The sequence below is a fragment of the Zophobas morio genome, unplaced genomic scaffold (assembly GCF_036711695.1).
Source record: "Zophobas morio isolate AGI-343-1 ecotype UQ-CSIRO unplaced genomic scaffold, CSIRO_AGI_Zmor_V1 ptg000011l, whole genome shotgun sequence".
Taxonomy (NCBI): domain Eukaryota; kingdom Metazoa; phylum Arthropoda; class Insecta; order Coleoptera; family Tenebrionidae; genus Zophobas; species Zophobas morio.
In genome coordinates this window covers 20,637,111-20,650,227 of record NW_026972116.1, presented here as the reverse complement: position 1 = coordinate 20,650,227, position 13,117 = coordinate 20,637,111, and the positions used below count along the sequence as shown (strand labels likewise).

Below are 13,117 nucleotides of genomic sequence, written 5' to 3'. Positions count from 1 at the left end.
TTTTCATTAATGATTTATCAAGCTTCCAATGACCTTAAAACGTTTACAAGATTTCAGAGCATTTTCAAAGTTAAACCATAAAATACAATTTTGAATTTTTACCCAAAAATCTAGATGTCTAGGGCAAAAAGTTAACACGAATGACAAGCATAAACGCAAAAATTTTGATTAACGATTTACCAAGCTTACGATAACCGTAAAAAGCTTCCAAGTTTTCAGAGCATTCAGTTTTGCAATTTCAAAGTTAATTTGTAAAATGTTGCTATACAATTTTGAATTTTTTTCCAACAATGTAGATGTCTAGGCTAAAAACTAAACACAGATTCATAAATCACAGTTGCAGGAGTATCTTATTTTATAAAAATGAGTTTTTGAAAAAGTTGCCTAAAAATTCCCCAAAAAATCTAAAATACAGATCTGGACGTACTGATTCGAAAAATATAGGTGTTTGTCGTCTCTGTACAAAAATTTAGAAATATTCCATTTTAAACGTTGATAAAACAGTTCGAAAAAATGATGGCTGAGAGTTACTTTTGGAGGTCTAAATCAACAAAAAAAATCTCAAAGTAGTGGAAAAGATCGAAATTAAAAAAAAAAATTTGTATATTTATAGTGAAAAACTGGACTTTTGAAAAAGTTGTATTAAAATTACCAAAAAATTCTAAAATATAGATCTCGACTTACTTCTGAAAGTCTAAATCTACAAAAAAATGTCTAAGTAATTTTCGAAAATGCTCGAAAAGCTCGAAATTTTCATAAGGTGTCAGTATAAAAAATTGAGCTTTTGGAAAAGTTGTTTAAAAATTCTCCAAAATTCGGAAATATAGCGTCGATGACACTGATTCGAAAAATTTAACGTCTTTATAGCCCCGGAATAAGAAAATAGAAATATTCGGTTTGAGAATCTTTTTTTTTTAATACTACAAATAGTCATATTTCATTATACGATTCTGGAAAAATGGTGTTAGCACTTTTCGAAGAAATGAGGCAGAAAGTAATTTCTGAAGGTTCTAATTTACAAAAAATCTCTTTAAGTAATTGTCGAAGACAGTTAAAAAGATGTCAAAATTTTCGTAAAGTACTTTGATACCAGAAGAAAAATAAAAAGCCAGGACGCTCTTTCACCCAGCAATAATTATGACAACTACCACGAATTTAACTACACACCGCAATAGAGCTTCGTAATAAATTCGCACCGAAACCCATGCTGAAAAACCTGGCCAGACTTATGGAATAAACCTCCAACACCTCTGCACTCGTTCCTGCGCTTAAAGTGGCGTAGAAGCTGAGCCATCAACCATGAACCATAATTTCCACGTTAACAGCAGCTACTCGGAAACCCCGTCGTGCATAAATCGAGTGCTTTTTCAGAAGATTGGTTCCTGCATGAGCTAGTATTAATGTCGTTTAGTGTAATAAGGAAAGTTTGGGACCGTTCGTGACGCAAGGGTAGGGGTTTCTTTCGGCCTCCAGCGGATAATAAAGAGTTGTAGGCCGGCGGAAACTACTTGCCTTTACGTTGCATAAGCTTCGCAATAAGGCTCACGAAGATAACGTCCATTGATGTTACGACGTTCCTGGCTGGTGGCGTGCTGGACTGGATGGGACCAGCTACGGAGTCGAGGAGACTTCTTATTTGTAAATTATTACTGCGGAAGGATAGAGGATTAGGATGTGGTTGTTATTATTGTTATGGATAAGGCTTGGGGTATATGTGCTGAAATCTTACGACATTTCCTTAAATGTTCTGTATAAGTAAAGTTTAAATTGTTTATACAAAGTGGTCGACCACATATTTTTTGCTTCTGATTTCTAGTTCTAATGTTTCTGTAGAAACGTGGACTGAAATACCGAAACTAACATTTTCCGGTGTGCTGAGCTTCTAAGCTGAAACCTTCAAGATGAAAACTGACTGATTTTTTTTTATTATTTAGATTGAATAATTTCCGAAATTTGTATTTAGTTTGTGTACAAAATTTCGTCAATACATTTTAGAACTTGTTTTTCACTAGATGTAATCCAAATACAAGCCAACGAATGAATATGCTAAAGAGCATGCAAACTATGCATATATTAAATCTGTAACTAGTGCTCCAAGTGGTGGATTTACTCATCAAACTGAAGTTTCATTAATCTAAAATCACGAGGAAGGACGTGAAATCGTTCAAAAACGAATTTTATGTGAACGTAATGAATAAGCCGTAAAATATTAGAATCTGGTGCCGAGATAATTTTTACAACTTTTTTTTGATGAAATCCAACGAAATTATTGTAATAAATAAGTCATTTTGATAAATGTTCGTTTTTCCTGGTTCCTCCGAAGTCATAAAATACGAAAATTCGTCGTCCCTTCTGTTTTCTGCGGTTTAATGTCCCTTGAGACTATTATAAAGACAATTCCCCTCCAAGTAATTGATGACGTCATTCTTGAAATTGTTTTAGTTATTACGTGTTACAATCGTGTAACAATCATTAAATTGATAATAATTTTAACTAATTATTTTTAATTTGTCATGTTGGTTCACTACGTTAATGGATAGACATTTGATTTATTTAATTATTAATAAATAAATACCTTGTTTTTTTCCGAATTTAAAATAAAAGAAAAAGTTGTTATTAATAGTGTACCGTGAGTTACTAGGCACAATAAAATTAAATCTTCATATACAGAGTGTTTATATATTTTTTTAGTTTTTACAATTTTTCAAATTAAAAAATATTTCAGTTTTTTGAAGTAGAACACCCTGTATTTTATAACTCCATTTTATTCTATTTTAACTTGCTTTTTTCTTGAGTGTTTTCCATGTTTAAAGTTGATATTTCACTTTTTTAACTGACACCTCGATATATTGGAAAAATGAGAACAAAAAAGTTAAAAACAACCTAAAACACAAGTGTTCTATTTGAAAAAACTGAAATATCATTATTTGAAAGTTGTAAAGTTCTAGAATTTTTTATTAACACTATGTATAATAAAATTTACTTTACTTGGTATCTCAACTTGATTTATCCCTCCAAAAAATATGAGAACTTTACTGTGATTTTTTTGTGAACCTACTGCCAAAATATTTCAAGAAAATTGGAATAACATGACTTTTTCAATGTCAAATTTTTCAATTTTTGGATTTTTAAATTTGTCCACTTTTTTAACTTTAAATTTTTTATAACTTTCGATTTTAGAATTTTCCATTCGTGAGTTATTGGATTTTAAAACTATGTCATTTATTTGATGCTTAATTTTTCAATCTCGACAGTCAAATTTTTCAGTTTTTGGATTTTTCGATTTGCAATTTTTCGTTCTTTCAATTTTTGATTTGCAATTTTTCCAGTTTTCATTTTAAATAAGCAATAATAATAATAATAATCATTTAAAAAGACTTTTCAATTTTACCATTATATAATTTTTCCATTTTTCGTTATTGGATTTTAAAACTTTTACATTTATCCGATTTTTAATTTTTCAATATATTTATAGTCTAATTTTTCAGTTTTTGGTTTTTCAATTTTTCAATACTTCAATTTATGATTTGCAATTTTTCTAGTTTTCATCTTAAATATGTAATAATGACAATAATTTTAAAATTGTTTCTCTTTACCAGTTTTACAATTTTAGATTTACTCCATTTTTCAATTATTGTATTTTAAAACTTCTGCATTTATTCAATTTTTAATTTTTCAATTTCTTAATAGTCAAAATTTTCAATTTGCAATTATTCCTTTTTTCAATTTTAGATTTTTCAGTTTCATGATTTTTTGAATTTTTCGTTACTTTAATTTTTAGTTTGCAATTTATCTAGTTTTCATTTTAAATATCTAATTATGACAATAATTTTAAAAAAACGTTTTCGATTTCACGATTTTTTCAATTATGGAAGTTTAAAACTTTTTCATTTATTTGATTTTTAATTTGTGAATTTTTCGCTCTTAAACTGTTACAGTTTTTCGACTTCATGATTTTGACGATTTTATAATTTTTCGATTTTACAATTTTTCGGTTTTCCAATCTTTCGATTTTTAAGTTTCCAAATTTTTAGTTTTTTCAATTCGATTTTTCGTTTCTTCAGTTCTGCAATTTGCAATTTTTCGATTAGCCACTTTTTTGATTCAGTTTTTCAATTTTTCGACTGTTCAGTTTTTCAAAAAAAAAAAAATGGAAAAATGGCAAAATTGTAGTATTCAAAAATCCAAAAATGTGGAAAAGAAAAACTGTCAAATGAAAAAATTGGAAATCAAGAACTGGAAAAGTTGTAGAAACGAAAAAATCAAATGATTAAAAATTCAAAAAAGTGCAAAATCAGAAAAATCCAAAAATTGCAAAATTGAATCGAAAGAAACACTGGAAAAATAAAGGAAATGATAAAACAGAAAATTGTGAGATAAAATCGAGAAAATGAAAACTAAAAATCGGAAAAATGAAAAATAAAAATTGTGGAGCTGAAAAATCGAGAAATGAAAAATTGTGATACCGAAAAATTGTAATTAAAAAAATTGAAGAAACGAAAAATTATAAAATCGAAAGAAACACTGAAAAAGTATAGGAAATGAAAAAACAGAAAATTGTGTTATAAAATCGAGAAAATCAAAATAAAAAAATCGGGAAAATGAAAAATAAAACTTATGAAAATTTAAGGAAATGAAAAAATGAAGAATCAAAAAAAAAACGTTTTCGATTTCACGATTTTTTCAATTATGGGAGTTTAAAATTTTTTCATTTATTTGATTTTTAATTTGTGAATTTTTCGGTCTTAAAATGTTACAGTTTTTCGACTTCATGATTTTGACGATGTTTAATTTGACTTTTTTATAATTTTTCGATTTTACAGTTTTTCGGTTTTCCAATCTTTCGATTTTTAAGTTTCCGAATTTTTAGTTTTTTCAAATCAATTTTTCGTTTCTTCAGTTCTGCAATTTGCAATTTTTCGATTAGCCACTTTTTTTATTCAGTTTTTCGATTTTTCGACTGTTCAGTTTTTCAGTAAAAATGAAAAAATGGCAAAATTGTAAAATTCAAAAATCCAAAAATGAAGAAAAGAAAAAGTGTCAAATGAAAAAATTGGAAATCGAAGAACTTGAAAAATTGTAGAAACGAAAAATATCAAATGATTAAAAATTCAAAAAAGTGCAAAATCAGAAAAATCCAAAAATGGTTCCAAAATTGGAAAATCTAGGAATTGAAATGTCAAAAATTGAAAATTTGAAAAATTGAATCGTAAGAAACACTGAAAAAATAAAGGAAATGATAAAACAGAAAATTGTGAGATAAAATCGAGTTTTCCAATTTTTCGATATTTAAGTTTCCAAATTTTTAGTTTTTTCAATTCAATTTTTCGTTTCCTCAGTTCTGCAATCTGCAATTTTTCGATTAGCCACTTTTTTGATTCAGTTTTTCAATTTTTCGACAAAAAAAAATGAAAAAATGGCAAAATTGTAGAATTCAAAAATCCAAAAATGAGGAAAAGAAAGTGTCAATTGAAAAAATTGGCAGTCAAGAATTTGAAAAATTGAAGAAACGAAAAATTCAAAAATCAAATGACTAAAAATTCTAAAAAGTGCAAAATCAAAAAAACGAACTTTCGATTGTTCAATGGAAATATTGAAAATTTAAGAAATCGAAAAGTCTCGTAATTGGAAATCCAAAAATTGCAAAATTGAATAATTTCAAAACTGCAAAATCTAGAAATTGAATTGTCAAAAATTGAAAATTTGAAAAATTGAATAAACGAAAAATTATAAAATCGAAAGAAACACTGAAAAAATAAAGGAAATGTAAAAACAGAAAATTGCGATATACAATCGAGAAAATGAAAACTAAAAAATCGGGAAAATGAAAAATAAATATTATGAAAATTTAAGAAACCGAAAAATCTGGTAACTGGAATTCCAAAAATTGCAAAATTGATTAATTTCAAAATTGGAAAATCTAGGAATTGAAGTGTTAAAAACTGAAAATTTGAAAAATTGAATAAATGAAAAATTATAAAATCGAAAGAAACACTGAAAAAATAAAGGCAACGAAATAACGATATAAAATCGAGAAAATAAAAAAATCGGGAAAATGAAAAATGAAAAATAAAAATTATTAAAGTTTAAGGAAACGAAAAAATGAAAAATCAAAAAAATAAAAATTGAGGAACTGAAAAATCGAGACATGAAAAATTGTGATACCGAAAAATTGCAAATAAAAAAAATAAAGAAAGGAAAAATTGCGATAACAAAAACGTCGCATCGAGATTTCAAAAATAAACTGTTGCTGTAAAAGTTAGAAGAGGCTAATAAGAATATGTAAAATTAATTATAGGGTGTTTTATTAAAAAATAGTAATAATAATAAGTTGTGTGTTACGCCTTAAAAATGGTACATTCTGTACCTATAGTTAATTTTTTTTTGCTTTTTTCTTTCTCCAAGATCGTTTTAAACAATTATTAGAAGTCAATTTTATTTTAAATTGTTGCTTCTGTAACAAATTCTTAATTTATTGTTAAACACCGTGTAAATTTAAAAGTATGCATTTGTGGACATTGGTTAATATGGGGTTATGTGCATTTTTAGGTCAGGAAGACATTTCTCAAATTTTACGCATATATTAGGAATCACCCTGTATATCACATTTTACTCTTGATGAGACATCACTATTTTTTTATTACTTTATTTTTAAACGAATGTACTTTTTATTACCTAAAAATAATTTTAAAAAATGGTCTAAAGTTATTTAGACAGAACTTGCCTTGCCTTTAAAGTATAATCGAAGGAATGCAACTACTTTTGGAAAAATAAAAAAAATAATGTTGGGAATTTTATATTTTTTATGACAACCCCTATAACTCAAAACGAAAATATATGTCGACTGTTAAAGTACAGGTGAAGAAGTGAAGAAATGTAAAATACTATGTAGTATTAAATATATTGAAACCAGATAACTACGAGCAATATGAAATATATATGATCAGTACATGCTTAACTTCGATTGTTTATTTTATTCATCGAAAGAATGCGACCATTAAGCATTCACAAAGTTAGTTGACCCGAATAAGTGTAAGAATTTTCAATTATTAATTAAGTTATAATGAAATAAAACATGTTTCCACACGTCAATAATCTTATACTGGTACAAAATGTCACGCTTATGGTAAAAAATTGTAAAAACCAATTTTGAATTTTTTTCCAAAAATCTGGATTCTTAAATCACACCTATGTAATTCTTTAAAATTTAAGGAAAAAATTTGGCAATAAACGAAAAAGTTTTGATTAACAATTTACCATGCCTATGATAACCTTAAAACTCTTGCAAGATTTCAGAGCACTCGCTTTTGCAGTTTCAAAGTTAAGCTGCAAAATGTTGTTATACAACTTTGATTTTTTTCTAAAAAAATCTGGATGTGTAGTGTAAAAATTCGATACGGATTCATAAACCACATATAGAGGAGTATCTTATTTTATAAATTTAGATATTTACTAATGAAAATTTTTGGAGAAGACGTCATCCTATTGTTGATAGGGATGATTAGTCAAATTTTGATTGGCGCTTTACTATCCACACGATATTACTAATACACATGGAAAATTTGACAACAATTGGTCCAGTAGTTTTGGAGATTGTCTAATAAAAATTTCAGACAGACGGGAAACAGACAGACAGACGGAAACGGAAGTGCTATTTTTCGTAGACTAGGGGTCATGAAACGTTGAGAAAACATAAAAGTAGGCAGTCGTCCAATGGGCTCGATTAGTTACGCTCAGAAAGTAAAAACGGGCACATTATTTTCAATTTAAAACAAAATAAGAATTTAAACTATTTTTTGTGAAAGAAATACATGTTTAAAAATAAAATCCCAAAAAGCTAATTTTACACGTGAAAGCAACCCTTTGAAGGCAAATTCCCTTTTACAAGAACTCTTTTTGTGCTGAAACTTAAAATTAAGGAAGTGTATCCAACGGCGACGTTTGTTCCGAATTTTCAGTCTCCGGCTATAAACCTTAAAAAATTCCTGAGTCGCAACAAAATTGTTAGTATTTAGCTTTTTCAGAAAGTTATTTAACAAAAAAAAAAAATAGAAAACTATAAATCCAGTGTGGAAACTTATGTTTGCAGAAAACGACTGTGTTTAGATCAAAACACCCTCATCTTACATTAGTCCAGTGAACTTTTAATCTTGTGAAACTGTGCTTCTGAAAAAATTGTCTAAAAATTCACAAAAAATTCTGATAAAAAATCTAAATTGTCGAAAATGTCAAAAGTATCAAAATCAGTCTTATAAAATGCTAGCCCCGCCCACCCACCCTCTATTTTTTTGTAGGATATGACATTTGCCAAAATCAATCTTATCTTAGCAAGTACTAGCCCCGCCCACCCGCCCTTTGTTTTCTTAGAAGATATGTGATGTGCCAAACACTGTCTTATCTTAGCAATAACTAGCCCCGCCCACCCCCACTCTTCTCATTCTATGACTAATTTTATTTCTGTTCAGAATAAAGACATTCATTTTTATTGTATAAAGTCTAAATGCCAATACTTTATGTCATATTTTGGAGCAAATTTGTTCAAAAATAATGGAAACACGATTTAAAAATTTTAACAAAAATATTATGAAAATTTTACACAAATTACGAAAAAAAGTGGCCTATGGGACATCGAACCGTTATAAAATGTTATTATATAATTTAGATTGTTTGGGAAAAATCTGGATGTTTAGGGTAAACACTCGAATTCATAAACCACACGTACAGTGTTATTTTATACAATTTAAATAGCGTTTACTACGTAAAATTTTGAGGTGTCATTATTAAATTGATGGGGAGGATAATCAAACAAGTAGTTTCGGTCTTGTTTTTTCACTGAAAATTTCGTCTCTTGCAGGTCCAACAAACTCAAGCCATTTTGGCTGTCCATTACGGAGAAAGAGACGTTGCCGGTGCTGGACTTCCTATCGGCGGCGCTCCTCTCTGCGGAATATGATCGTGCCTTAAGCAGGGCCTTGGCCATGGCCGAATGTCCGGTGGTGCCGTTCTTCGGGGCCTTCCTGCGCGAACTGCGGGAGATCCTGGCGTCGGGACCACCAGGACACGATCCCGCCGCGGGCTCGGAAGCCATGCCGCCGCCGAAGCCGCCAAAGGCAGACATGCGCAGAGATCGGGACCAACAGCAACAGCAAAGACAAGTGGTAGGTGAGAAATTTTCGATTTCCGCTAAAAAATTTCTTTATATCACCGGTCGACGCGCACAAAAAGTGGCGGCAGAAATTAGTAACAGTTTCTTGTCCAGTTCATATCAGATTACAATGGAGAAGACCACCACTTCACCAAAATTGGCCCTGGCGGACTCATCAACTTGGAAAAAATTTATCGGACGCAAGCCGTAATGGACCACATTTCCCTTTGCCATCAGCACTATCACACCCGCAATCGTCTTTCACCTACCGTTAGTCTCATCGAATATCTTAAGTGAGTAAAACATGGAAATCAGTGTTGACAAATAATGTAAAGCCCTCACCATAATAGCTTCGAGTCGCGTATTACTTTCTTTTATGTCAAAAGGTAAATAGGAATGAATAATAGATGTTGTTGACAAAACAGTCTTGAAATAAGCTCTGAATAATTCGGAAAGTTCGGTAGAATGATCAAGCTGCTCAAGTTATACGGGCTTTTGAATGGAAGTTTGTTGATTTTTCAGGTCGTCGACTGTAAATGAGCAGCGCGTTTTAGCAGCTGCACCCCCACAAAGAACTGAATTAGACGCTGAATATGACTGTGATGTAGATGACTATCATCCTGTACAACCGCTCGTTCACGATCATGGCGTTAGCTTCGTTTGTCTTTCGTCTCCTCTTACGAAAATTGACCAACACGTCATACAGGTAAGTTCATAAAAGTATCAATTCAGCCGCGAAACCTATGACCCGAAAAACCACATCCTTGATAGATCCATCTTACACAGATAGTTTGAATTTCAAATTTTTTAATACATTTTCCGCTTTTCTGGCTATCGATTCACGTCACAACCCACAAATCGGGAATCCTAATGCGTTTTCAGTCGGTTATTGTAATACAGTGTCATTAATAATGGTGGATGCGCCGGGTTGCCTCATAAATTTAAACTAGATTCCAAAATATGTACATGTTAATGCCTCATTCCCAAATCTTATTTACGCGTCGTGTTCGTATTCCGAACGCAACTTTTCTTTCTTTAAACTTAATTTACATGATTTTTTTCCACTGGAAACTTATTTCCGAGCCACCATGAATCATTCGCTCCGGTGACGAAAAACTAGCGGAAAACAGGCTTGCAAATTACGGGTGGCGTTCGCGGAGTGAGACTTTATTATTTTCGTAGTGGAGGTCTTGATTACTGAATTTAATAAAGGGAATTACGGGTTAGTGAGGAAGATTGTAGAAAAATATGGGCGTTTTCTGCATACGTGTGGAATGAACTAAATTAAATTACGGTTGCTAAATGAACCGTATGTAAGCTAAATAGCGTGGGTCTTAATACTCTTTCCTGAACTAACTTAATTTTTTCTTAGATGAATCAATAAAATAAAGATATTGGATTAAGTATATGCCACCAAACATACACTTGACAGATGACGTTACAAAAATTTGAGTCACGTCAAAAATTCAAAATTAATTTTGAAGAAGTTATTGGCAAATTTTTCTGAAGTTGTAGAAAACAGCCTCATCTTAAAAACAAAGATAATAAAATAGTGATCAATAGAACAAAAAAAAAACATGTTACAGTTTAAAGGTTGAATTTACTCGAAAAAACAAATAGTTTTACAATCGTAGAAAATGAAGAAAAGGCGGTATTAAATTTAATGAAGAAATACATTGCTTTCAGACTAATTCAACTTCAAATAATAAGCGATTTTTCATTTTCTGCAAAAACAGCCCATTGGAATCAATACATCTTCCAAAATTTAAAAGTTTTGAAATTAGCGGGACCACGTTTGTATACTGGACATTGTTTTCGGCGGTTTTCTGCTTCAGTATTATCTAATGAAGTGAAGATCAAAGTGCAATACCAAATCCTTCCATTCATTTTGCAGTACCAAATTTGGTGACAAATTTACTAAGATATGAACCTGAATTTTAATTCAGAATATTGTGGATACCATGGGTCAGTTAATCACACAATCACAAACCGAATCACACTGTTTTTACTGAAGTTGTATTTTGTTTGTTTTTTTTTAATGTTCTTTACTTAGACGTCGTTTTTCTTTGTTGTCCCTCCTTTTCGTCCTTTTCTTCGGATTTTTTGGGGATTCCCTTTTTCATCTTTTTTATCGCGTTTTTGTTCCATTTTTTTACCTTGTTTTTGACGCTTTTTTTGTCGTTTTTTGAACCTCTCTTTTTGCCGTCTTTTTGGCGATTTTTCGCTTGTCACCTTTTTTACTGCCTTTTTTTACTCATTTCTTATGGCGCTTCTTTAATTTTTTAGGAGTCTCAATTCTTTTTGTCACCTTTTATTATAGTCTTTTTGTGTTTCACGTTCTTCGTCTCTTTTTTGACGCTTTCGTTGTCGCTTCTTTGTTAGTTTTTTTTTTAGAATTTTTTGGCCATTTTCTTTTTCGCCTTTTCTATTCCCTTTTTTTTTCGTTTTTACCTTGTTTTTCCTTTTTCCCATTTTTTCTTTCTTTTTTAGTCACCATCTATTTTCATGTCCTCTTTTTTTTTATTGACCTTTACGAATTTTTTTATGCCGCATTTGATGGGTCCCTTTTTTAATAACGCTATTTTTATCGTTTTCCGTTTCACTTTTTTCCAAAATTTTTTCGTTTTTCGTTGCGTTTTCAGTTCGTTTTGTGTTGCATTTCTATCGCTTGTTGGCGTTTTTTTTGTAGCATCTTCTTTAGTTCCCTTTTTATCACGTTATACATATTTTATTCCCTTTTTTGTTCTCTTTCTCTATCACCTTTTCTTCATTGTTTTTGGTTTTTTTGTCGATTTTTTGTTGTATTTTCCCATCTTTTTTTTTGTTTTCTTTTTGAAACATTTTTCCACTCACCCATTTTCACCTTCTTTTCGATTCTTTCTTTTTTGTTAACGTTTTTTTCATTATTTTCTTACGACGGCTTTTTCGCTTTTATTATCGCCTTTTTATGTCTCTTTTTTCCCGTTTTCTTTTTCGCCGTTTTTATCTCCTTTTTTAATCCCCCTTCTTACCTTGTTTTTTCTTCGTTTTTTCACATTTTTGTCGCTTTTTTAGTCTCTTCTTTAGTCTCTTCTTTAAACATTTTTTTAGTCGTCCTTTTTTTTACTTTTTTTGTCTCCGTCTATTTTGTACTTTTTTTTTTGGCACCTTTTTATGCCGCATTTGATTGGTCCCTTTTTTAATCGTGTTGTTTTTATCGTTATTCGTTTCACTTTTTTCCAACATTTTTTCGCTTTTTGTCGCGCTTTCAGTTCTTTTTTGGTGGAATATTTATCGTTTTTTGGCGCCTTTTTTCTCTCCTCTTTTTTAGTTGTCTTTTTATAATGTTATATGTATTTTATTCCCTCTTTTGTTCTCTTTCTTTATCACCTTTTTTTCCTGTTTTCCGTCTTTTGGCTACTTTTTTGTTGTATTTTCCCCCGTCTTTTTTTTGTTTTCTTTTTGATACATTTTTTAATCACCCACTTTTCACCTTCTTTTCGATTCCTTGTTATCGCTTTTTTATTGAAATTTTTTTTCATAATTTTCTTAAGACGGTTTTTCCGATTTTATTATCGCCTTTTTATGTCTCTTTTTTCACTTTCTACGTCTCCTTTCTGGCGCTTTCGTTGTAGAATTTTTGTTGTTTTTGTCTTCTTTTTTTTTACATTTTTTTCCATTTTCTTTTTCGCCCTTTTTTCTCCCTTTTTATAATCGCTCTCCTTATCTTGTTTTTTCTTCTTTTTTTGCATTTTTGTCGCTTTTTAATGACGCAGTTTTTGTCGCTTTTTTTAATCTCTTCGCTAAACATTTTTTTAGTCATCTTTTTTCACTTATTTTTCTTCCCGTCTGTTTTGTCCCCTTTTTTTATTTTCCTTTTGGCACCTTTTTATGCCGCATTTGATTGGTCCCTTTTTTAATCGTGTTATTTTTATCGTCTTTCGTTCCGCCATTTTTTGACTTTTTATCGCGTTATCAGTTTTTTTTTTTTGT

The 13,117-nt window shown here is 30.2% G+C and overlaps 1 protein-coding gene across 5 annotated transcripts in view; it reads left to right on the top strand.

The window, feature by feature from the left end:
- Positions 1-13,117, top strand: part of LOC135127208 (1-phosphatidylinositol 4,5-bisphosphate phosphodiesterase epsilon-1-like) — a 243,887-nt gene that overhangs the window by 194,682 nt on the left and 36,088 nt on the right. For all 5 annotated transcript variants that reach the window (XM_064053599.1, XM_064053601.1, XM_064053596.1 and 2 more), the window contains 3 exons: positions 8,855-9,158; positions 9,260-9,438; positions 9,668-9,851. In XM_064053599.1, coding sequence (XP_063909669.1) covers positions 8,855-9,158; positions 9,260-9,438; positions 9,668-9,851 — 667 coding nt within the window. The remainder of the gene's footprint in view (positions 1-8,854; positions 9,159-9,259; positions 9,439-9,667; positions 9,852-13,117) is intronic.